The 24,414-nt window shown below is 40.8% G+C and overlaps 2 protein-coding genes across 2 annotated transcripts; one reads left to right on the top strand and one right to left on the bottom strand.

Annotated features, from left to right (window-relative positions):
• Positions 1 to 8,668: 8,668 nt before the first annotated feature.
• On the top strand, positions 8,669 to 11,944 carry LOC310943148 (FAST kinase domain-containing protein 3, mitochondrial-like; the record flags this gene model as incomplete). Its single annotated transcript, XM_083908674.1, has 9 exons — positions 8,669 to 9,544; positions 9,799 to 9,949; positions 10,047 to 10,234; positions 10,325 to 10,493; positions 10,780 to 10,865; positions 11,042 to 11,213; positions 11,328 to 11,397; positions 11,512 to 11,626; positions 11,849 to 11,944. 9 exons carry the CDS (start codon positions 8,669 to 8,671, stop codon positions 11,942 to 11,944), a joined length of 1,923 nt encoding a protein of 640 aa, XP_083764800.1.
• A 1,070-nt stretch (positions 11,945 to 13,014) lies between these two features.
• cfap65 (cilia and flagella associated protein 65) lies at positions 13,015 to 22,610 on the bottom strand (the record flags this gene model as incomplete). Its single annotated transcript, XM_083908673.1, has 31 exons — positions 13,015 to 13,246; positions 13,328 to 13,423; positions 13,532 to 13,743; positions 13,828 to 13,944; positions 14,072 to 14,215; positions 14,706 to 14,870; positions 15,098 to 15,289; positions 15,473 to 15,583; positions 15,672 to 15,738; positions 15,867 to 15,952; positions 16,122 to 16,215; positions 16,567 to 16,692; positions 16,776 to 16,989; positions 17,169 to 17,297; positions 17,678 to 17,843; positions 17,934 to 18,077; positions 18,159 to 18,243; positions 18,371 to 18,510; positions 18,618 to 18,869; positions 19,317 to 19,436; positions 19,550 to 19,709; positions 19,792 to 19,994; positions 20,089 to 20,178; positions 20,275 to 20,543; positions 20,685 to 20,910; positions 20,993 to 21,129; positions 21,386 to 21,591; positions 21,679 to 21,845; positions 21,953 to 22,055; positions 22,169 to 22,356; positions 22,524 to 22,610. The coding sequence occupies 31 exons, from the start codon at positions 22,608 to 22,610 to the stop codon at positions 13,015 to 13,017; spliced, it is 4,728 nt and encodes a 1,575-aa protein (XP_083764799.1).
• Between the last annotated feature and the right edge of the window lie 1,804 nt (positions 22,611 to 24,414).

The raw sequence follows: 24,414 nt of genomic DNA, 5'->3' as shown, positions 1-24,414 counted from the left end.
CAATAATTCTGCATTGCTTTGACATATGCTATGTTTAGATACATGAGCGTGTTGTGCCTCTGGGTGATGCCGTTCATAACAAAGTAATGAATTATCTGACACCGCCGCCTTTAAAGGATTTAATATCACTGTGTTGTGATTTGTCTCAATGTTGTTTAAATGCTGTAATATCTTGTCATTTTCACTGTTTATATGTGTTGCAAACTATGTATGTACTAATAGTGTCATTGTATAATAATGGAATCATACTTTGTTAGTACATACTATGTGTAAATGTTTGTTGTGTACATTTTCTCTCTCTCTTTGTCTCTGAGACGTTTTTCCTTCCGTGTTTGGCTAAAACAAAACAAGGTGAGCTCTTTGCTGAAACAGAACATGTGGTGATATCTGAGCAGTAGAGAAAGCTTCTCCGTGTGAAGTGTGTGGCTGCACTGACGTGAACTGGTACCAACTACAATAAAATAAGAAAGTTATGAGAATTGAGTTATCTCAATATAACTAAGTCGGCATAGCTGTGAGCAAAAATGCGGCACTTGAAGTATGCTTCGTGTACTGGCTGTTCTTTTCTCCGCACATCTATCTTTCAGCCACCTTACACTCTCTGTCCTCTCCTCTTCTGTATCTCTGAGTTCTACAGTTTCTCTCTCGTCTTATCCCTCTCTCTCCTCTGGATCAGTGTGTTTTGTTAGGGAGGGCTGATTCTTCATACTTGGCTGCGGCTTTATGGACAATAAAGATCTGATTTCAAAGTCCGGCAGGGTGTTGGGCCTGGGGTCTTGGCTCACAACTCCAGTTGCCTGCTGGGAGGAGACACTGCACAGCCCCTGACCAGATGGCCATCAGCCCACTTACATTAGATTCATAATGTACATTATGTGCATTGTTGAGATTCTTGTCTGTGCGGAGCGCAGTACATCATTGTAACTGACGTCCACAAAATTAAGCTCAGTGTTTTCACACTTTTGATACTGCACCTTGTATTTACTGTAACACTGAAGGAAAACATGCCATGTAAACGCTTTTTGTGAAGAGAAACAATGTCTGTGTACATGCTTAGAAATAAGGGTTCCAAAGTGGTCCTTCTACAAGGGCTGAGGTTCTACCTGGAACCATTTGCTTCTGAAAAACCCTTTCCCGAAGAAAGTGTTTTTCAAGGGTTCTTGGTAACACTAGTGGTTCCAGTAAGAACCATTTTGATCCAGAGAACCTTTTAAAACCCCTTTCCTGAATAAAGGATTTTAAAAGGGTTCTTGGTGAAACCCTCCAAAAGGGTTCTCCTATGAGGACAAGCCAAAGAACCTTATATGGTTCTGATATATGGTAGAGCTGAAACGATTAATCGATTACTGAATTAATCGTCAACAATTTTGATAATCCGTTTGAAGATTATTTTTATGATTAAAACAAGATTTCTGATTGTTTCATCTTCTTAAATGTGAATATTTTCTTCATTTTTTTGCTCCACATAACAAACAAATCATTAAAACTGAATCATTTTGGTTTGTGGACAAAACGAGACACCCGAGAACATCGTAATTTCCAGGTTTGACAAAGACCGATCAATGTTTTTTAACAGTTTCTGGACCATTAATGGAGAAAATAATTGACAGATTAATCGGTTACAAAAATAATCGTTATAAATGAAACAAAAAATGTTGATATTGACTCAAATTCGAAGCGTCTTGAATGCATCAAGTGGAAGGCACACTTTATTATCAACACTGTCATATCCACACAATTACAGTGGAAGTTTGGCAGACGTGTGTTGTGACCACATTCATGTTGTTAATTTGAGTTCTCATACTAAACTGAGTTGAAATGACATGTGCTTTGGTTGAGGTTAATGGGCTAAAATCATTGTGGTTGTCCTCTAAATGGTTGAGTATCTCCACCCTGACTGTTTGCTTAAGCACATCATCATTATTTGGGAACAAAAACAAACAAAATCCATGTGTTGCCAAAAGACACCGAGTCAAGGACAGATGTCCGCCAGCACGGGAGCTAGAACCATTGTTTTCTAGTTTTCAGTATTTGCTCCTCCATCCCCGCGGTTCCCATAGCGATGCTGCCGACGACGACGGCGATTGCTCCACGTTGACCTTAAAAGCCTTTTTGTGATTAACTGGAGTTCCCTTAGTTGTTTACTCGCTGACTCGTACATTTTAATCACATAAGTCAGAGTTGAGATGTGTGACGTGTCCCTCTAGCATGTATAACACATCTGTGGGGACTTAGTGCAGAACTGTAAAAGAGAACGCCCTGATAAATACAGGAGCTTCACTCAGAGCTGCCAGCAGTGCATTTTTCAGTCATTAAACTTGTGATATTGGTTTCGTTCCACTTGACATTTACTAGTTGAGGGAGGGGGAGAGAGAAGGATGGCATAGGGTGACAGAGGAATTTGCTCATGACATGATAAGCAGACCTGTTTAATATAAATCTCATGTTTCCTTTGGCATCTTTAAACTACAGCACTTTGTGTACGGGCAAGTTGAGTCAAACACAGTTTATTTCACACTGGTACAATTTCACACCTGGCTTGTAAAGTGCACATGATGTTTTAGCTCTGTACAAGTATGTACAAGAACAAAAGGACAGTGACAACTTTTTTTAAGCTACACACTTTGTGGCTACAGTGAAATCCTCTGGAGAGAGAGATCAACCTTCATGGGGTGGTCATGGTCACCAGAGGATTTGCCACAAGTGCCTTTGTGCAGTTTTTGGTGAGATCTTAACAAATGGTACAGACCAAGAGGCAAAAGGTAACTCCCATTTTGAAGCCTCAAGATTTGAGTTTTTATAACCAGAATTTTACAGATGTTACCTAACGACCCACCCGCCTACCTATCCATCTACAACCAGGCTCCTATTGAAGGATACCAGCTGTCAATCACACTCATATGTGCCATCCTTGATCATCCATCCTCTACTGCTTTATCCTCCACCGGAGGTTCGCGGGGAGGTGCTGTGCCAATCTCAGCTGACATAGGGCAATCAGTGGGGTCACATTCTGGACGGTTCACTAGTCCATCGCAGGGCCACACATAGAGACAAACAACCATTAACTCTCACATTCACACCTATACGGTCAATTTAGAGTGTCCAATTTACCTAATCCCCAAATCTTCACGTCTTTGGACTGGGGCAGGAAACCGGAGAATCAGAAAACCAGCGCACACACGTAGGCAAACATGCAAACTCCATGCAGAAAGCTCCTTGTTCCGACTGGGTTGCGAACCCAAGATTATACAATAACAGATTTTACAAAATGTGCTTATTGAACAACTTTCCAGATTCAGTCATCATCTGGCACACTGTCAGATTATGACCAACATACACATGCATGTTTAGAGCCAAGCAGATGAATCCAAAAAACAATGGTGCACCCGGAAGATCAAGATATCACTTAAATTATATCAACATCTAATAAATGAATAGGATTATGTGTATCGACAATGTCCAGTTTACTTTCATTACCACACTACACTACACTCTTAGAAACAAAGGCACTAAGTAGAACCATACAAGGTTCTTCAGCTTGTCCTCATCATTTTATAAAGGTTCCACCTGGAACCCTTTTGGAGGGTTCCACCAAGAACCCTTTTAAAACCCTTTATTCAGGAAATGGGTTTTAAAGGGTTCTCTGGATCAAAATGGTTCTTAAAAACCAGGATTTTTCAGAAGCAAACGGTTCCAGGTAGAACCTCAAGCCCTTGTAGAAGGACCCTTTTGGAACCCTTATTTCTAAGAGTGTAGAGCTGCAACTAACGATTATTTTCTTAATTGATTAATCGTTTGGTCCATAAAATGTCAGAAAACGTTTAAAAAAAAACGTTGATCAGTGTTTGTCAAACCTGGAAATGACGATGTTCTTGAATATCTTGTTCGGTCCACAAATCAAAATGATTCAGTTTTAATTATGTGGAGTTAAGAAACGAAGAAAATGTACACAGTTTTAAAAACTAAAACAATCACAAATCATGAAAAAGCTTCAAACCGATTATCGATTATCAAAATAGTTAGCTCTACAATACGCTGCACTGTACTACACCACAATACTGCATTATACGGACAGGGTTATTAGGGAAATCTCCGAACAGGAAGGCTTATCTTTAAAGAAAAACATGCTCAATAAACAATTTGCTGCAATAACTCTGCAGTTTCCCCTTGGGTCTGTCACTGATTGAGAGGAAAGAGAGCATGGGTCTGGGATATGAAGTGTTCTCTCCCTCCCTCCCTCCCTCCACCCAGGAAAAGCTAACAGGCCTAACCCCTGTGCCGCCACACCTATCATACACACGCTGCACACACATTCCCCTTCTCACACTGCTTTCATCTGGGTGTGAAATGGATTCCTACTGTCTGCCAGAATGCACCACCTATCTCTGGATGTAATTCTCTCTCTTTCCCCCCCTTTGTTTTCTTTCTTTCTCTGTGCCACACACGTGCGTCCTTTTGTTTCCATGCCTCGCCCACCCTGCACAGTACACATAACACATTCCCAGGCGATTATGATTTGAAAAAAAAAATGATTAGAAATCTCACTGGAGCTAATATTTTATATGACAGCTTGAATTATATCTAAATCAGAAACACATGATGGCCCTAACCTTTAAAACAAAAAAAACAAACCACAGCCATCCCAGGAATTCCCAAGAGAAAGGCATGTTTATAAAATTCCTTCATAACTGGCACACACACACACACACACACACACACACACACACACACACACACACACACACTTTAAGTGTGTAGTACGAAATATTGATACCTCTCACTGCCGCATGATTTTACACGTCCACAAACACAAAGTCTGTTCTTAGAGAGAAGGGGAACTGAAGTTATGCGAAATGATGGTCTTGTCACAGCAAGTAATGAAAGTAAAACCCTGTTCCAGGAAACTGCCTCAGCGCTGAAAACCAGCGCAAAACTGTCAACAGCGTGCTATATAATGTGGTGTGATTCAGATACAGTGGATCCCTGCTTTTCGTCTCACACACACACACACACACATGGCCAGCCCAGTTTTCAGCTCAATGACTCTGTCATCATAATTGGATGCATATTGTTTGGATCACAACAACACTTGGAATTGACCAGAGAGAAAAATAATGGTTAATGTGCAGATTGGTGATGATAAGGAGGAGGTCAATTTTTTAAAACGTCGATGAAGTAATTAAAGGGGTTTTTGCAGCATGGTTCTCAATCTGGGGCACGGGTACCACCAGTGGTACACAAGCTTCCTCTGGTGGTACTTGGAGGAAAATCAGAAATACTGTTTTCTACTGGAGTGTGTTTAAAAATGAAACAAATAACAATACTTATTATTCTTAATCTAATTTCACTATACCGGCATGTGAAGTATATGCGAGGAGGAGGATGATGATGAGAGAGTCAATTATCTTATTGGGAATAAATCTGCCTCCTGTGTAAAGTCCGCAGCTGACTTTACACCACTGTATTTTAACGTCGGTGATAATGGTGTTACTTTAAGAGCTCAATATTTTCTCAGGTGCTACTTCAAGAAAGAACCACCGGTCTAAATCATAGCGTTTGAATTGCCAGAGGAATTTGAGATTTTCTCCGGCATTTTGTGCCATATTTGTAGAGGAAGAATTGGAGAAAACAAGTGTTGTTGCCTAGGGTTTCGATGCTCATCTGTCTCGTTTTGTGAATCCCTGCACTTTAGTGTTTGCTGACATTTGATACTGAGGAGAGTCCCATTATCAGCCCCTCCTATAGGGGGTTCCTGAGTCTCTCCTGCACAATGTGTGCATATATAGACCTCCGCGATTAAACACGAAAAAGTAGTCAAAATTCATATTTAAGTAGTAGTATTGCTAGATCGCAGCACAGCCACTGTTGTTAATGATCCATGGGCCACACACTGCATCTGGGAGCATGTTGGGAACGGGGATTCAGACATATTTTTGTCAATTTTGAACTGAAACTTAACCCTTTAAGGTACGCATCAAGAAACAACAAATATATATATATATATATTATTATACCCTACAATATTTCAGATACAGTCCTCTACCAAACGGTTGAGACGTCTGTTCATAATAAAAGTACAACATTCAGAACAAGTCATATTAACTGCAATTTCGTGACCAATATTACTCACTCACTCGTCTTTGGTGGCTGTACAACAGCACACATGGTTTCTGACCTGTAAAGAGCATGAGCATTGCATAACTACACCAAACGGTAGAGATGTGACTTAGAGTGTGGTCCACCAAATGGTTGCGAGTACCTTTAAAGGGTTTCAGAGGCTTTATTAAGATATAAAGCTAGAGTTTAAAATGGCGACGCAAATTTAAAAGATTGGAGTGTGTTGTGGCCCTCCCCCACCTCCTCAGAACCAATCATGTACAAACTAAAAGACGGCTATACGTGGAGTTTAGATCCTCATTTTCAGTTATAGTTTCTTATACTTTCTATTTCCTCAACATCAACAATTTCCAGGCTGAACATTTTAATTGTAAATTGTAAAACATTTCAATTTCCTTCATGATTGTTTATGACTTAATATAATACGTGGCTTGATACCAACTAACCACGGACCATTTTAACGTCTAACAGCAGAAATCCTGTTGTACAGACAGAGACGGAGCGAAACTCCAGATGTGGCCAATGACACCACAGATGAACTTTATGATTATGAGCTGTAATAAGTATAAGTGTGCTGCAGCGTGGTTCCCACACACAGTGTGTTTGTGGGTAATACTGTAGGTCAATGCGTGTACTGGCATGAGTTTCCATTGTGCCAACATTTTCCAAAACCTTTGCCAGTTTCCCTGATAAACACGCAAAGTTATCTGTCTTTGTTTAATTCAATTTCAAAGGTGTATTCTGTCACAACAAGCTGAAATACAGAAGTTACTCAACAAATTTTGTTATTAGTATTATGATTTATTAATGTGTGTGGGGGTGTGTAAACACGCGTGTTTGGTTGGGGAAGTCGTACTGATTATTTTACGATTTAGCTACACAAAAGTCAATATTTCCATTGGGTCATTTACAAAAAAAAGAAAAGAAATACTGATATCATGTGCACACAGACACACACACACATGTGCCAGAGTGACTATTTGGTGTGATTCATCAGCATTACCGGCAGAACAGTAACTTTATTGCACCAGATCTTATCTAGTCTGCCCTGCTCACCATTTGAAAACCCTGGCTATTTTTTTTTTCACTCTTTCTTCTCAGTCCAGCTCTTGTCCAGAGGGCTGGTGGTGCATTTTGCAAAGGAGATAGAGGGGACCAGATGGGGAACACACACACACACACCCACACACACACACACACACGGTCTTAGAGATGGAAGGAGATGACTTTTGGATCAACCCTGTGTCTCACCAGCCACACACAAGGACACTCATGCACTCAAAACAGATATGGAGTTTTGAAAAGAACCACATTCTGAAAAGAACCACTGACTTTTATAAACTGTAATATCAGAATACAAACCTAAACCTATAAAAACATCCAATAAATTGACTTTTATTTACAGAACACGACTGTCATTATGTCACTCTATGGCCTGTGTGTCTGTCTGTGTTTAAGTGTACCTTGTATTAACACAATAAATGCTGATTCTCTGCTTTTACGCTGACATTATTACTCATAGCTTGTTTCCTTATGTGTTAAATGTGGATGCAATGAAGCTCAGCTGTGACTTGGGAGGTAAACATGAGAGCAAGGCAGGCCAGTTTCTTTGTATATAGCACCATCTTGTGGTAGTTAACACTTATGCCATGGCATCATGAGTTGGTCATGATGATGAAGCTGTAAATGATATAGTTCAAATTGGGAAAATAATAAAGCCATAATAGGTTAACTGAACTATCAGACTTGAGATATCCAATTATTGCACCTACAACTTTTGTTGAATTTCCATTATCTCAGTGGTTTTTTTTTAACATGGTTAAATAAAAATTAAATACTTTTTTGATAAGGTATATTACAAAAAATGGTTACACCGTCTATATACAAGAATCTGAAAAAACAAACTATTAAATCATATTTTTAAATTATTCCAATAATATTTTGGTCAGGATAATAGCGAAAATAAACAATTTATTTTCCATGTGCATTGCCTCACATTTTGGAGAGCAACTCATTGAAAAGATCGATATCATTGGCTGCTGCCTAATGACGTCATTATGGTCAAGAAGCAGGCGACATCACACAAACCAGACCAGCGTGCAGTTTGCTCTTTAACCACTGGGCGGCAGCACACGTAAACACAAACCTTACACAACGTGTTACCAAACGCTTGAGATTCTGTAATGTGTTCGTGTTTGTAAACCCCACTACTCGTCATTCAGCTGTCTCACTGGAGGTAAGAGCTATAAATGTTGGTTTAAGTTTCATTCATGAACAAGTGTGTAAATATTTGATAAAACAAAGTTATATTTTGATGTTTTTCTTGTGGTTTTCTTGTGCAAAGGTCCATAAATTATCACCATCACAAACCAGATTTTAGAAAATCAAAAGTTGGTTGTAAAATATTCAGATTAATAAATTAATGTGAACTCAATCGTTTATGTAGAAATTCTCTGAAAGTGTTGTGTACTAAAGAAAATAACGTCATATTACTTACAGTGACGTTTCTTGTCTTCAGGTGGAACTTGGTCGTCACATCTTCAGGTCAACAATGAAGTCTGTTGTTTGCATCTCTTCCTCAGTCAGGGCAGCGTGTCACCACAGCTCAGCGTTCTCCACATTCAGTCGTGCTCCAATCCGCTGCAGTTCCATGGGAACGTGCTCTCCTGTGGTCAGCAGAACTGTGGTTGCACAACCACAGCCATCTTTAACAGGTTTGCGCCCTTTCCACAGTGCACATGCAAACACAGCCATGGTCCAGCAGGTGAGAGCAGCCCCTCTCCTCACTCCAGTGCTTTTCCCGGTGAAAGGAGACGATCGACTGACTGTGCAACAGATTGTAAGATGCATTTCGCCTAAAGCGGAATCAGGATCGGCTCCCCGTCTCCCTCCGCACACACTACACACCAAACAGAACAGTGCAACTGCACTAGTCAATATCCAGTCCCTGTTTGAAGACGATGTGATCGCTGAGCTGTGTGCCAGGCTGGAAGACTCCCCCATCAAGGACAGAGCAGAAGGTCTAGCCATTTTACTCAGAGTGTGTGATGAGTGTGGCTTGGAAGCCCACAGTCCTGTAGTCGTCAAACTGATCAAAGAGTGCCAGCAGCTCCTCACCATCAGGGGCATCGGGGTGACTCAGCTCTGCCACCTGGGTGAGGTGGCTCACGCCGTGGAAGGCCGTCAGTCTGAGATGTTAATGGAGGTCCTGAACTTCATCGGTTCTGCTCTAGAAAACCGTTGTGTCTCTCCCGGAGAAGCTGTCAGAGTTCACTCCATGCTCGCTCTGTGCTACGACCCTGGCAGCCAGCAGCAGGCTCTCATGCTGTCGTCTTTGCACAGAGTCACACAGAGGCTGGTGCACCGGCTGAGTGCCAGTCAAGTCAGTGATCTTCTGCAGCACCTGCAGAAGTTACAGCACAGACAGGTTGTTAAAACTTTCTTTTAGACTTACACATTTCACCATTTGTCAAAACTAAAGAGTTTGGCACTACTTTTGCCAAAACACACACATAAATCTCTTGCATGAAACGCAGCACCCACAACCATGCTTCTGACCACGATAACAAAACACAGACCAAGTAGTTCTTGGAGAACATGCACATACTGTATTGAAATGTATTCCCATATGTGAGGTGTTATAAGAGGATGAAGCACTGATACTAATATTCTGTTTCACAGGCTGTCGCCCTGATGCTGAGGCTGAGTCACACAGCGTCACAGGTTTTCAGTGCTTTCAGGGACCATGAAATCATCCAGGTGCTCTCTGCCCTGATGCGTTTGGGGCAGCATCATGAAGAACTCCTGACTGCAATGGAGAAAGTGCTACCAGGTGTGATCAGGTTTAATTCTTGCTATTTCTGTGCCAAAAGACAACATTTTGAATGGGAAAGGCTGATCAGAACATCTTGTGCTGCTGTTTGTGTCAGAGAGGCTGAGGAAATGTGAGCCAGAGCTGATCAGCGCTGTCATGGAGTACTGTCTGCAGACCAGGTGCCGATCTGAGGCAATTTTTGAGGCTGTGGCTGAGAACTTTGTGTGCAATGCCGAGGAGCACACCACCGCTCAGATAGCCAGACAGATTGTCGCCATGGGGAGACTCAACTACCTGCCAAAGGTACTTAAATCTGAAGATGTGTGTCGTTCGAGATATAAATCACAATGTAGATCGTTTTTATTGATGATGTATCTCACCTTGATCCCTCAGTGCTCCAGTCAGATGTTCAAGAAGCTGGAGAGCATTTTATCGACAAGGTTGTCCCACTTCCAGCCTCGCTCCCTGATAGAGATGCTGCACGCCTGCATCCACCTGGAGCGCTTTCCACTCAACTACATGTCCAAAGTCTTCAGTCCATACTTCCTACAGAGGCTGCAAGGTATGTGTAGGGAAACATGTTGGGAGAAAGGAGAGGGAGACAGTCGACTGTCACAATATTCATTATGAGACATTTGATGAGAGAGGACACATAAAGTTTGTCAGCTGTGTCTTGTTTTCAGCTTGTTTACTTTATATTGTAGTTAGTTGTAGTTTCAGTTATTACACAGTAAATCAGTTTATATTATATACCTTTAAAGTTACGAGTTAAGTTTACATAATACAGTCTTTGCTGAACAATCTGATTTACAGCAAGTTAATATGTAGCGTCATTGTTTGTCCCACAGCACAGGGGGAGCCTTTGGACAATAATACACTGAGACAACTGACACAGCTCCATCTTTCCACCTCACTAGAATGTAAACATTACCGGGTGAGTGAAATATTGAAAAGGTACCCATTTGCTACTATCACTGTCTTAAGCAAAACCCGATAGTGATATAAAAGTGAACTGTACATATACTTAAGAGGTTAAGTATATGCAAGTACTTTTCTTTTTGTTCATAGAGTGAAAAATCGATAAATAATATTCTCTATCGCCTTCATCAGGGTCCCAGATTGCCCCGCTTCATCCATGTGAGGACGTTCTCCTCTGTGGACGAGGCCTTTGAGACACCTGTGGACAATCTGTTGTACAAACAGGTCAAAGTGTCACTCACTCAATTCTTGGGAGGAAAGTTTTACTCGACCAGAATCTTAATTCCCAGTGGATACACCATAGGTAATGCTACACAAGAGCAGAGATGTGGTGCACAACAGCAATACTGCCTGTTTAGAATTTAGAAAATCTTTACTCACAGATATGGTGTTTCTCCGTTTCATTCTTCTTTCCAAGATGTGGAGATTTGTCTGGACGAGGATGGATACGTTTTGCCTCGTTCTCAGTGGGAGCAGACGCACAGGAGGTAAGAGGCTGGATGGTACATCGCAACAAAAAACTAAAAACATTAAAGACAGTCACATGCACCATTCAAAGTCAGTTGTGAGCGGTGAGCTGATGTCGTCTTGTCGACATGTAGGATGGCACTGTGTCTAGATGGGAAAACCCGCTTCTGCAGTAACACACGACTCCTGCTGGGCAAGGAAGTCACTAAAAGGAGACACCTCCACAGGATGGGCTATGAGGTGGTGCAGGTATGACTTTCAGTGCTGCATCTTAACCATCATTAACACCAGAACTACCAAAGTGGTTGCAGATTCTGTTTGTAGATTAATTTTGTAGAGTCATTTTTAGGACTATACCATTATATTCAAGCAATAGCTGATCAAACATTTTACTGAATCTGTACAGATAAGAACTACTTACGACTTGCTGTTGTTACTTCCAAACAAGATTTCTTCTTGTGTCCCCTTCAGATCCCTTACTTTGAATTTGAGAAGCTGAGGACTCGGCGGGAAAAAGTCCAATATCTTCATGACAAAATGTTTCCCATCTTCAAGTTCAACCACTGATTTCAGTCACGTCACAAGTATAATTTTTGAGCATTAAAATAAAATATTTATTATAGTTATTTTTAATAAAAAATAACTTTTTAACATTGTGCAGCATCTGATATCACAGATGCCTGCTTATGCCAGTAGGGACTGAATATGTGTATGTATGTATGTGTTATTTTTAATAAAAAATAAAGTCAATTATTTGCACCTTATTTCCTGAATTATTGTTACTATGTTTCCACTGCCTGTACCATGGAGAGGAAATAAAGTCTGTAAATGTTGTAACACAATGTTGCTTTTACCTTTGTCCGTATGCGAGTTGTATTATGTTGTATAATGTGAACTTTATTTGTAAAGGCACTTTCAGACCTCATGATATTCTACAAAGACAAAAACAAGCCCAACAGATGACACTGTGAGCCAGTACTTGATGACTCAAAGCAGACTCACGATACTCATTGTAAAAATAATAAAAAGGTGATGGAGCATTACCACATGAAATGCATCAAAAATATTCACTACCATACTAAAAAGCAAGGGGAAGCTTTTTGTCTTGATGTGGCGAAAAGAGTTTTTTATCGTTGACAATAGGATGAACTTAAAATGTTCAATTTTCATTAACTTTTTTTAATTAGTTCCTGCTTATCCAATGCAAAGCAAGATAAAAGATATGAATGGCCTTTTCTTCCCTTAACTGGAATTAAAACAATTAAAAAACAGAACAATTAAATTGCAACCTTTAACATTTGCCAATTATTTCTAAATGCGATTTCAATTTGAAAATGAAAAAGTTACAAAGTTGTTGAAATCAAGTCATCGATCTTTTTTTGTTGTTGTGCTCATCCTTGGCTCCGGATGTCCTCCTGCTGTAAATGAAACACAGTCAGGTTAACTTCATATTCAGGCGAGAGAACTACCCTGTGTGTGTGTGTGTGTGTGTGTGTGTGTGTGTGTGTGTGTGTGTGTGTGTGTGTGTGTGTGTGTGTGTGTGTGTGTGTGTGTGTGTGTGTGTGTGTGTGTGTGTGTGTGTGTGTGTGTGTGTGTGTGTGTGTGTGTGTGTGTGTGTGTGTGTACAGTGTCTGTCTTCACCTGGGAGAAATAGGTGGCAGGATAATAGAGCGTGGATACACTGTAAGCTCCAGCTCTCCTCTGACAGCTTCCATCATCAGGTTCTGGATGGTGCCCAACAAGACCCTTTTACTTAAATCACCAGGCGCGCGCTCAGTGTTCTGCCGTATTTGGAGTGCTGTTTTCGGACGCATTGAAATCCTCACGGGACGTTCGAGCTTGGAGAAGTCCAAGTCGTCAAGTATGTTCCTGGAAAAGAAGGAGGTGCGTTAAAAAGCTTAAAACAATAGCAAATCACTTTATGAATGCTGTTATCAGTGTGTGTTTTACCATAGCAGAGTGCTAAGTATGTGCACGACAATGTTTTGGCCAGCGGCATGACAGACTTTAGAGTTCTTGACAGACTGGAGGTGACTGAGGAACACACTAAAACAAAAACATTATTATAATTTTTGCATATAAGATATGAGGTCTAAACTGCTCCTACTACAGTATAATGTATACAACTGGTCAAGATAAGTGTGTGTGACATACTGCTGAGGCCTGTAGGAGTGTGCTGTAACCTCCAGAAGCAACTGAGTAGGATGTGGTGGTTCAGGTTCCTCCTCTAGCTTTGCTAATTTTTCCCGTTGGCACCGAGTCTCCTTCTTGTCTGTAATAACGAACTCCACCTCCCGTCTCTTTTTTTCTGCCTCCCAGCGGTGCACAGCTTTATGATACTGATTCAGCGAGGCTTCATGAATGATCTGAAGTGGGGGACAAGAGGTAAGAAAGGCCAAACAGGCTCAAAATAAAGTTGTTTGATACAGCTTAAAATACTGCCGTGGTACCTGACAGGTGAGATCTAGCTGATAAATGGTGGGGTAGTCCGTGGCGGTGACAGTCAGGACACTAAGAGCACTCTCCCCTGGATTCAGTCTACCTTGCTCTGGATGGAAATGCACCTCCTGACAACACACACACCAGCATGCTAAGCTAACGTTTACTCAATATAGAGTCCAAATACACAGCTACACATGAATGATTATGCACAGGCTGTATGTACAGTATGTACAGTATTAATCCTTACTGTACCTGCTGGTCGCTCTGCTGGGATATGTCCCAGGTGTACTGTGCAATGTCTGTGTCAGACACATTGTTCAGGAAGAGGATTCTTGAAGATGTTTTGCAGATGGGGATGTAGCCGAGAGACACACTTTCCTCGGACAGAAATATTGTCTACATCCAAACATATATATATAAATTAAGATGAGATGTACAAATAGCCACAATTGCATTTTACTTACAAGGATCAGACCAGTGCAACATATATTGCTTCAATTACTCAATTCAGTTACTTCAATTCATTAAATGTCTTAAGTTGCTGCATTGTAACATTTGGTGATTTTTTTCCTGTTGATGTTATTGTTCTGCCTTTTTGCAGCCGTCTCAATTTACCAACACAATGCTGCTGTTGCCTCCAACATGAAATACTAATCTGCAGTACAGAAATGTCAACAGGTGACAGAGGAACTAAACTAAACTATACCGTGAAACACAGAGAAAGATGTGTGGAGCTAAAGGGATTAATCAGCATTGTGTGAACTCTTCTACTAATCATTTCCAGCAGGCTGTGGACCGAAAGGTGCGATGCTGCCCTGCACAAATCTGTCATTTGACAATGGTTTGAATGTTAACAGATATTTGATTCTATTTTAAAGTTACTCACCGAAGTCTTAGCAATGTTCATAGTCGATTTCACTTGTCCTGGGAGAGGGATGTCATCACTGCAGTCACATGCGTTTGATTTGCCCTGTTTGGGACAAGCACGCCCAGAGCCCTCAAACCTCACCACCGTTGTATCCCCATTGTCGATGTGGATAGGAATATCCATCTAGAAACACACAAAATAGGAAACAAGCTAAATCACAAACATAGTCTGGACATTTAAGGAGAGAGGGCTAAATTGCTAATGCTATAAATGCTATGGTGTGTGAAAAGGTAGATGACAAAATCTACAAATTCAACAACTTGATTTCTAAATCAGCTTAATCTCCACACTGATGCAGGAAAAAAAATCAAAGAATAACAATTAGAGGAGAGGAGAAAGTTGGTGCATACCTGGTACAATTTAGCCTCCAGTGGAGAAAAGATCCATTCCAGCATGACTGGCTCTCCTGGAGGGACCCCTCCCTCTGGATTGACACAGTACAGCACCGCATGGTTAAAGTTGTCCATCTGAAGCTGCAACAGCACGGCTGAGTCCACTTCATAATGAGCAGGCAATGCACCTGCATTATGTAATTTGAAGCACTGCAGCACAAGCAAAGACACAGAAACCCAGACATTCTCAATACTTAAGTTTTAAATATATTTGATAGAAAGGACGATACACCAGTCTAACAAGCAGGTGTCTATCAAAACGAATGGACGGACCAATAAATAAATTATATTATTTGGAACAGAACTCATGCGGACACAGATTTTTTTACACACTTGCTTCGGAGGACTGTTGTCGCCAATGAACACAGGAGCGAAGACATAATTGTTGGAGGCATAGTGGAGATATGATCTGCTCGTCTCCACGGTCAAGCCCTGGAAATTGAGCTGTGAACAGAAACATGTACATGAAGTTAATAGACAATCTAACAATTAGGAAGAGTTCACTATTCCTAGTGATAAAGGTTAGCCTTACCAATATCTCTCTACCATAGGATTGTGTGAACACAACAGGAAGCTGATTTTTTCCTGTAATTTCATGGCTGTAAAGAAAAAAAACGTTTTGGTACCACACAGAAAGTGTTATGTGATTAATGAATAAGCTGAACTCTTGTAAATCATCCACTGTCAAATGTTTCACTACAGTACATCCTCTTCTGAAATCTCTGACCTGTAGCTGAAGCGCACTGCCTTCTTCTGGCCCGGCAACAAAGTCCCAGAACGAGGAGACACGTTAAACAGACGCTTTCCTTGATCCTGTCAATGAAACCAAGATATTTAGGTTTATCGGTATATTTTTCAAGTCAAGAATTGTTGAATTCAGAATCACATTAATTAAAATAGAACATTAATTAATTGAAGTGACACTAAATATTACAAACATATAGGACAAAATGTCCTTATGCTGTATTGAGGCATGCCTGACCTTCAACTTGGACAGCTGAGAGCTGCTGAATGCGCCGATCTGTGCCCAGTGATCCCACTGTGCAATCTGTTGGTCTTCTGGAAACAGGAAAGCCCTGATATTGAATAGCATTAGTCAATCAACCAAAGATAATAGAATAGTAAAAGAGAATAGTACATCTATTTTTAAAATTGCCTGTGACATACACTGCTTCAGTTAGTAGGTGTGCAGCTATTATTGTCACTGAAGCAACAAATATTAAACATTCAGATTTTGATTTTGCTCCACAGAACAGAATGTGTCAAAGAATTAGGTACATTTTTATATCAGTATTGATAGCCCACATTAGAAGGCCACCTGCAATACCTCAGAGGTACAGTTGAGGCGCACCTGCAGTACCTCTGATGCGCACAAGTGGGCCCTAACTTATGGAAGCACAATACTTTCCCTGTTGAAGTTTGCTCACCAATCAACAGGGAAGGAATCGGGGTTATCAAACATCAGCACAAATGTCGACGGGGCTGAATCCATGGGAGCAGCATTAAAGTTGAAGTCCAATATCGTCGCAGTGGTAGAAGGACAAGTGCGCAGACTAGGGGAGGATAGGAAGATAATATTCGGTATGTACAAAATGGTTATTTTTACAATACATTTTTCTATAATTCTGCTCCTGACCAGTATCTGGTTGGGGTTCCATGAGTGACTTCTGGAGCAGAGAGGGTGGACATCAGGTGGTGGTTGAGGCTATCCAAGGACAAGATTTTCCAGAGAGGTCTCTTACCGAGTTTTTTAAGGCTGCCACCACCACAAACATCTGTCACCTGCAGAATGGGGACCACACCCTTAGTTCTCACTTCACACACTGCATGTGGAAGGGACGACACAAGCCCTGGTAAGAGAAGTGAACACAGTAACCAGGAGGGTAGAAGTAGACCTTGTCACAACATCAAAAATAAAACGCATAATAATTATCATTGTAGAGAGTAGTAGAAAAGTAGATATGAGAACTAAGAGAAAACTAATACAGAATATATCCAGGTTTGAAGAGTGTGTGTGTTTTCTTTTTACCACTGGCATTCAGTATCTGGTAGCTGATTTTACACAGGTACTGGGCTCGTCTGTATGGTTTGACAGTGGACGGGAGTATCATCATGGAGTGAGGGGCAATAGTTCCCCTCTCAAAGTCCAGTTGTAGAGCTAAAAAGGAACAAAGATAACATTCTGTGTGTTGTGTGCAGCACTGGTTGTACTAAACCTGCGTTAGACATAGTCACTAGTCTTGATCTTATACATATTGGCCAGATAGGCTCTACAGTGAGGACTTCTTGTTTTCCTGAACACAAGAACTGTTGTGTTATTGTTTTACTCCTGTGTGCAACTCTGGAATATTGCCATGAGACCAAAACTCTGCTATACTGATAATAATTTGATATAAAAATGTTTAATAGTTACACACTACATTTAAAATAACCTGGATCAGCTGTTTTTTTTTTTGAAAATCAAATCACTGTCAGAGAGCAAATAAACATCATGCACATACACACAATTATTTTAATCAACAGTATAATGGAGCATACCACTTGATTCAGTCTCAGGGTCATAAACAAGACCCTCATCTAGAAGTGTCTGCTCCACCGAGAGAGAAAAGGACACAGCACAGGGACTGTTGTTGACCAGAGGAATTTCAATTGACTGGTAACTTCCCACTAGGATCTCCCCAACATCCACTAGGGATTTTTCCGCCTGATGAGAAAACAATCATTCACACACTGCTTGGTTAATGTTTTTGTTGCAATTGTAGTAAAAATCACACAAACACGTTGACGGCCGTACCTTTATAAAGCCTTTGGCGCCCACTCCCACCACTTTAAGGGTGAGTTGTGACTTATGTTCATCAGCCTTGACCAGCCAGAAGGTGAGAATAGCTTCAATAGTGTATGTTTTCTCTGTCAGCGGACTAAAGCACCAAGTCTGGAGCTGTAAAAAAAAATGCAGATGTTCAGTATTTCGGTAAGTTTCAAATTACCTTCTCAATAATTGATTCCCTTAATCTCTCACCGAGATCTCATTGGAATTCAGTTCACCAGCATCTGGTTCAACAGTGATAAGGTCCAGGTCAAGCTCTGGAATGCTCCACTGGAACCTATCATGAAAGACGATCACAGAGATTCAGCAGCAGGCAGGGTTCATGATTATGGGTTAAGACCAGGTTAAAATGTGAAAATGGCATTACATACAGGCAAAGAGAAACAATAGTGGGACCAACCAACCGTATACGTAGATTGCTGAGATTTCTGATGTAGTGGGAGCGTTTGGTGAGTGAGCCCACCGCTGTTGGCGGAAAATTTAAAGTGCCATCTCCTTCCAGAGACATGCTCAATGTTTCCGGCACATTCACAACTGTTATTTCCTAAAAGGTGTCACAAAAAAGGTGCAGATACAGTTAAACCTACAATAACTGCATTCCTCTCAATAACAGCGTGAATCTCTGCCAGTGTAGTATACATGGTACAGTACCTCTGTGTATATGTCTGCATTGAAGTGCAGCACTACACTAAAGCCCTCGATGGGACAGTCTTCTGTTGGAGTTTTTCTGAGGATGAGGATTTTGTGATACCTCGGTGCGATCAGACCACAGTTTGGAAATGCGGCCACCGATTCTGCCAGGGTAGACTTTGAGCTTCTGCCAAGAGAGTAAATGAGGGGCAGGTTCCCAATATTCTTTAGGAGCACCATCTGATAGGAAAGGGCATCAATGCCTGTGAACACCTATAAAAATGACACGTCAGAGACATCAGAGTATGTCTTTCTTTGTTTATCGTAGTATAATTTATAGTGCATTATATTTAGTGGGTTGATATTCATGTTTGTAGGTCAATTTGAAGCACTTTCACTGTCCAAGCATTTTCATTAGCTTTCAGCCGTGGTAAATTGCATCTTTATTAGGTAAATCTATAGTCAAAATGATTTTTTCACTGTTCTAAATCACATTAAAAGAGATAGCATAATGCTATAACCCACCAAAATAGTTTAATTATAAGGAAAACACATAGTAATATAGCCTCTCCAACTTTTTTTTCCAACAATTTGCTGTTTGGTGTTAAAGAATTTAAGTTCCAATTTTAGTTTTCAGTTACTGTCTCCAAAATTCAAGCACTTTGCAAAACAAGATTAATACAGATTAAGAAGAAGCTAATTCTTGTTCTTGTGTCTCACCACTTGCGAGGGTTCCAGAGAGCAGCATTGCTTCAAGTGTATTTTACCAGGCTGAAACGAGTGGCCTATGACTCTCACAATCACGCATGAACACAGCAGTCGATCGCCAGAGACATTAGCCTACAGGACCCACAGAGGAGGACAAAGGAGGATTTCAGCTCAAACAACACACTTTTTGACATGTTAACTAGTCCTAGAATTTTTCGCGGCAGTACCGAATAACATTTCAATACCATTTTATGGTACGCAAAGCACTCGAGTTGTGCTCCATGCAATGTGTTGAGTTCCTTGGGGTCATATGTCACCCTGAATGCGGTGGACTTCATTGGCGCCAGGTCAGATGATGAGGGAGAGACAGAAAATGGTGATTCGTTGACAAGAGTCCACACTACGCTGGAAGAGAAACACAGAAATTACATCGATTCAGAACATTTGTAAAACTAATATTGTAATAGTCTGTGGCAGGCAGCAGTACCTGAGTCTCTCTCTGGTGTGGTTGGTGATGGCGACAGATTGAGAGGATGTCGATGAAGTTGTCAAGGATTTGGTGACTTTGTGATTAAACATCAGCTCGTGGGGAAACACACACACATGGGGAGATTCAATGCACGGTGAAAAAGTTTCGTAATATTCATCCATGGGTGTTTTCGGCGTCGCACTGTCCAGTATTTCATTGGACTGCAAGAAAAATAACACAGTGAATGAGTGGGGTCACAGTTTGTAAAAATCTACTATTAAATACCACAAAAGATATTTAAATAGACAAAAATACCTTATGGGCTTGCTGTATTGCCCTCACAGTGTCTGGCGAATCCACGTCCTCAGGGTGACAGACACCATTCAGTTCAAGGAACAGAGGGTTCTAAAAGGAAGATTAGTGAGATAGATATAAGTAGGCGGTCCTCATAAATGTTTCTCTATGTTGTGAGTGTGTTTATAGCTAAATATTGGCTCGTACCCCATGCAGTATGAGACATGACACTCTCCTGTTGTGAGCAATGGGCTGCGTAGGCCTATAGACTGCATTCGACGTGATGTGGCTCCATGGCTGCACAGTGCCACATGGTGGCTGGATACTGAACACACTGTGGCCATTGCAATCAATGTCCCACTGGTAGATCGTCGCAACAGCAGAATGATTGTGCAGCGTGACCGTCTGTTTGACTGATCCTCCTTCCTTGACAAAACCAAAGTCCAATGTGGAGGAGGACAAGGACATTTCTGGACCTAATTACAAAAATAAACATTGTCTTACTAAATAAGTGTACATTCTGACTTTCGGATTCCCTTCTTGTTTGTTTTCAAATAAGGTGAAGAAAACTAAAGCATTGACTGTATTTTCTGGTTGGGTTTTTGTGGGTCCCTTACCGCAACACATCCCAGTGAGTTTCACCAAGAATTCTTCAGGGATCCCTCTGCATTCAAGAGATAAGTACTCAACAGTAACCATATCCACCAAAGTAGGAGAATATGTGACTCCAACTCGCTGTGTTCCACCAGGCTCCACCTCACCCTTCATGACATCACAGCTGAACACTGACCCAGTCAAAGGAACTATGCCAGGCAGAAGTGACAAAGCGAAAGCTGCGGGGACCTGCAGGAGAGGAGAATAATGATGTGAGAAGGTCACCGAGATAGTGAGCGCATGTATTTTGTGCAATTTGAGAGCAACTCACGGGGGAGGGATTGAAGATATCAAAGTGTTTCTGTAAATTCTGGCCAACACCTACAGAGCCATAGATCAGAACTGGATCCCAGTGTTCTTTTTCCTTCCCGGTCACTGGATTTCTCAGCTGCAGACATGGGTTTTTGGCTAAGATAGGAGGCAAAATAAGAGGCAAGTGAGCAAGTACTGGTTCCGGCTTATGGTTCAATGTAGAATCAAAAGCCAAATGAAGATGTGTCAAGTCATGCTTATGTATTTATAGCACATTAAAGCAACACAATTTAAATCAAAGTGTTTGACCTGAAGTTGAAAGTAGTAATCCTACAATCAATCTTAATGATTCACACATCAAAGCTAGTTCATTTAATCAATAACCACATTTCAGGACCTATGTTTGCACTACCTTGTGCGTGCAGCAGCACAGTGCGATAGCTTTCCGTCTTGTCCTCTTCTCCAAACTTGCAGTAAGCCTGTTGCTGGTACATCTGAGCCTCCTGTGGCCAGAACTCCACAGTGATATGACACTCCTGGTTGGGCTTCAGCAGGCCATGATCAGGGCTCAGCTGGAAAGGCGCTTCACATACCCACTGGAAGTATGTCTGGAGTTTACTGTGGGAGGATTGAAGGGATTAAAGAAAGAGTGGTGGTCAAGTAAAACATAAAATCAATTTCTTTCACATCAAAACTCACGTGTACCTTGCATTTTTGAGCAGGAACGTCAATTGTGTACAGTGTTGAACAGCACAGAGTGGCAGCAGCACTGAGTCAGGCACCTCCAGTGCAGGGCAAGGAACGGTGGCATGGAGGCGTACTTGGAAGCTTCCATCTTTACCTTGAAACTCAATGCTGTCCTCATAGTCACGCTGTCAAGAGACAGACAGTGGGACAGTAAGCCAGACCCACAAACTGAAGCTGAGATATAGTGAAATAACACATCTATTCATGATGCCTTAAGTGTGGTATGCGTTACCTTCTTTTGTGGTGTAAAGATGATTGGAATAGCGCATTTAGTCCCTGGGCTGAGAAGAATATTCGGGGTAGTTACTATGGTAAAAAACGTGGACACTGGGGGCCTGAAAAAGGTCAATAAGGGAGACAGGTTAATCTGTGGTTTACCATTTACCTCACGTTTGTATGAAGCTTATGTTGTGTGCATAACTGTGTGTAATTTTATAAACTCAAATACCTCACGGACAGCCTCTGTAGCTTGTTTTGAATGTTCCGTAACACTAAAGTCTTGGGGAACTCCTTTCCCAGGTCCCAGTCCTTCCAAACGAGCTCTGACCTGGTTTCCAACCCTAAGTGGCAGCTTCTTTTGCTGGACACGTTTCGCAGGTGTTTCCTTTCCTGTCTGCTGTGGTGATCTCCTGGATCCTGCGAGGAATGAGTTTAGGAAAGCATGAATAATTTACATTTAATACAACTTTTTAAGAGCACAAAATAACCATATAATAGCTATTTAAAAACAAAGACTGTAACTGTTAGTCAGACATTTTGCGCACATATTGTAATATTGTAATGTGAGACATATTGGTACTTACTCTGTTATCCTTTCCAGCAGTGGGAGGCTGCAATGGTGCATTAGAACCCAAAGGATCCAGATTGTTACCTATTTGTTCAGCTAACATGGCTAGGAAAAGAGACAAGGCATTGACACATCTATTAATTATAAAATATGACGCACACAGTTTTGTTAACACACCTGTGGGCCTTTTTCACAGCAGCTATTTGGAAGGTGACAGTCGAAAGAACACAGGTGATAGGAGAGAACAAATTACACTACCGGAAAATCCCTTCAGTCTCCTAATACTTTTTTTTTACAATTTCAATGATAAATGCCTTAGTTAATTTGCTGAGATTTGCTAATAAGCATTAGGAGATGAATGAATGTTTGCTTTTATGGATTGTTTTATTATGTTTTTACCTTTATTGTATTGCAGTGCTTTTATTTTTATTATGTCAATGTTATTTTATCCTTGGTGCTCAATACTTACTGACTTAACCAGGAAAAACTGAGCTTGAGAGCCTCTTCCTCCAGGAAGACAGGGAGACATACAAATAAAATATCACATTGCAGTCATAAAATAAATACAATTATAATAATATATGTGCTTTTCAAGTGTTTTGAAATGGCTTTATGAGTTACTTTTAGCCTCCCCAGTGTCAGGTGTTATGCTAGCTTAATGTCACACTTACTGTATACAGTCTTCATTAATGTTATCAGGAACACCTGTGCCGCTTACCTTGCTAGCATCATTCAAAATGGCTGCTGTGAACGTGACCACAACACTCGCTCTAACTGAACGCACAAGCAGTTTAGTTGTTGAAATAAATGTATATTAAACACTACAGCTGTACTGTAAGGGATTCTTACCGTCTTTCGAACGACACACTACTAAGTTTGCGCTTTTAATTCCACGTTATTTGCGTACGCAAGGCGACGCCGAAATTCCGTCGGTCGTGACGTAAACCTAGATTAAAGTAATTTCGTCTCAAAGGAAAGTGTGTCTTTCTGTCGGTCACGGCGTTACCATAGCAACGAGCAGTTGTTTGTATACTCCGCTCGCTCACTTACTTCCGCCCTTGACGCTACAGTAACTACTGCGGCCGTTGAGGGACATTTTTTAAATGCGCTCTGGTAGGCCGTCACAGGTATAGTTACAACTACCGTGACGTCATTCTTACTAGTCAAAACTAGTTGTTTTTTTTACAGGTTAGAATGACGTCACGTTTGCCATTCATGTGTATGTGGTGGATTTCTGCAATTCAATTGTTTCAGTATCTGTGTAACTTAATTCAATATATCTTGAAAAGGACAATGTAGATAACTTCAATTGAGGATAATTAAAGATATCTTGAACTTTAATTATGACTACTCATAAGATATAGGAGTATTTAGGGAACACTATGGACACGTCTCCAGTACAAATGGCACACAATATCATTAATTTTTAGTCTTAACTCAAAACAATCATGATTTATTTTTTAAACAACCACCTCCACACAAAAAAAACTCTAGTGTTGCACAGGTGAAATATATTAAATTCTATCATTTTTAAATTATATTGACAATACCATGCGTGATACTATGAGAACAGTTTACAAAACACAATGAGAGGGTCACATTCAACTTCCATACAGTACATGCAAGCGTTCCTTTGTGTGTGTCATTCAAACTAGCGACATGCAGATTCACAAAGATAAAGAGACAAATCAAAGAGCTTTGTTACAAAACACAAATTCATGACCATATCATCAAAAAAAAGTACTATATAACCTGAGAAGAGTTTCCCCCTGTGTTACACCATCATAATGCCCTAAAATAATCACTGAGCAAATGTAAATCTGAGTCTAAAAAGTATGAAAATCTTCCAATATTAGTTCAATATCTAATATTTGTAACAGACCAGAGAGCACTGACAACAATGTAAC

This window comes from Microchirus variegatus (assembly GCF_963457635.1).
Source record: "Microchirus variegatus genome assembly, chromosome: 22".
Classification (NCBI taxonomy): domain Eukaryota; kingdom Metazoa; phylum Chordata; class Actinopteri; order Pleuronectiformes; family Soleidae; genus Microchirus; species Microchirus variegatus.
Note: the sequence above shows the minus strand (reverse complement) of the source record. Positions and strands in the feature narration are given on the sequence as shown.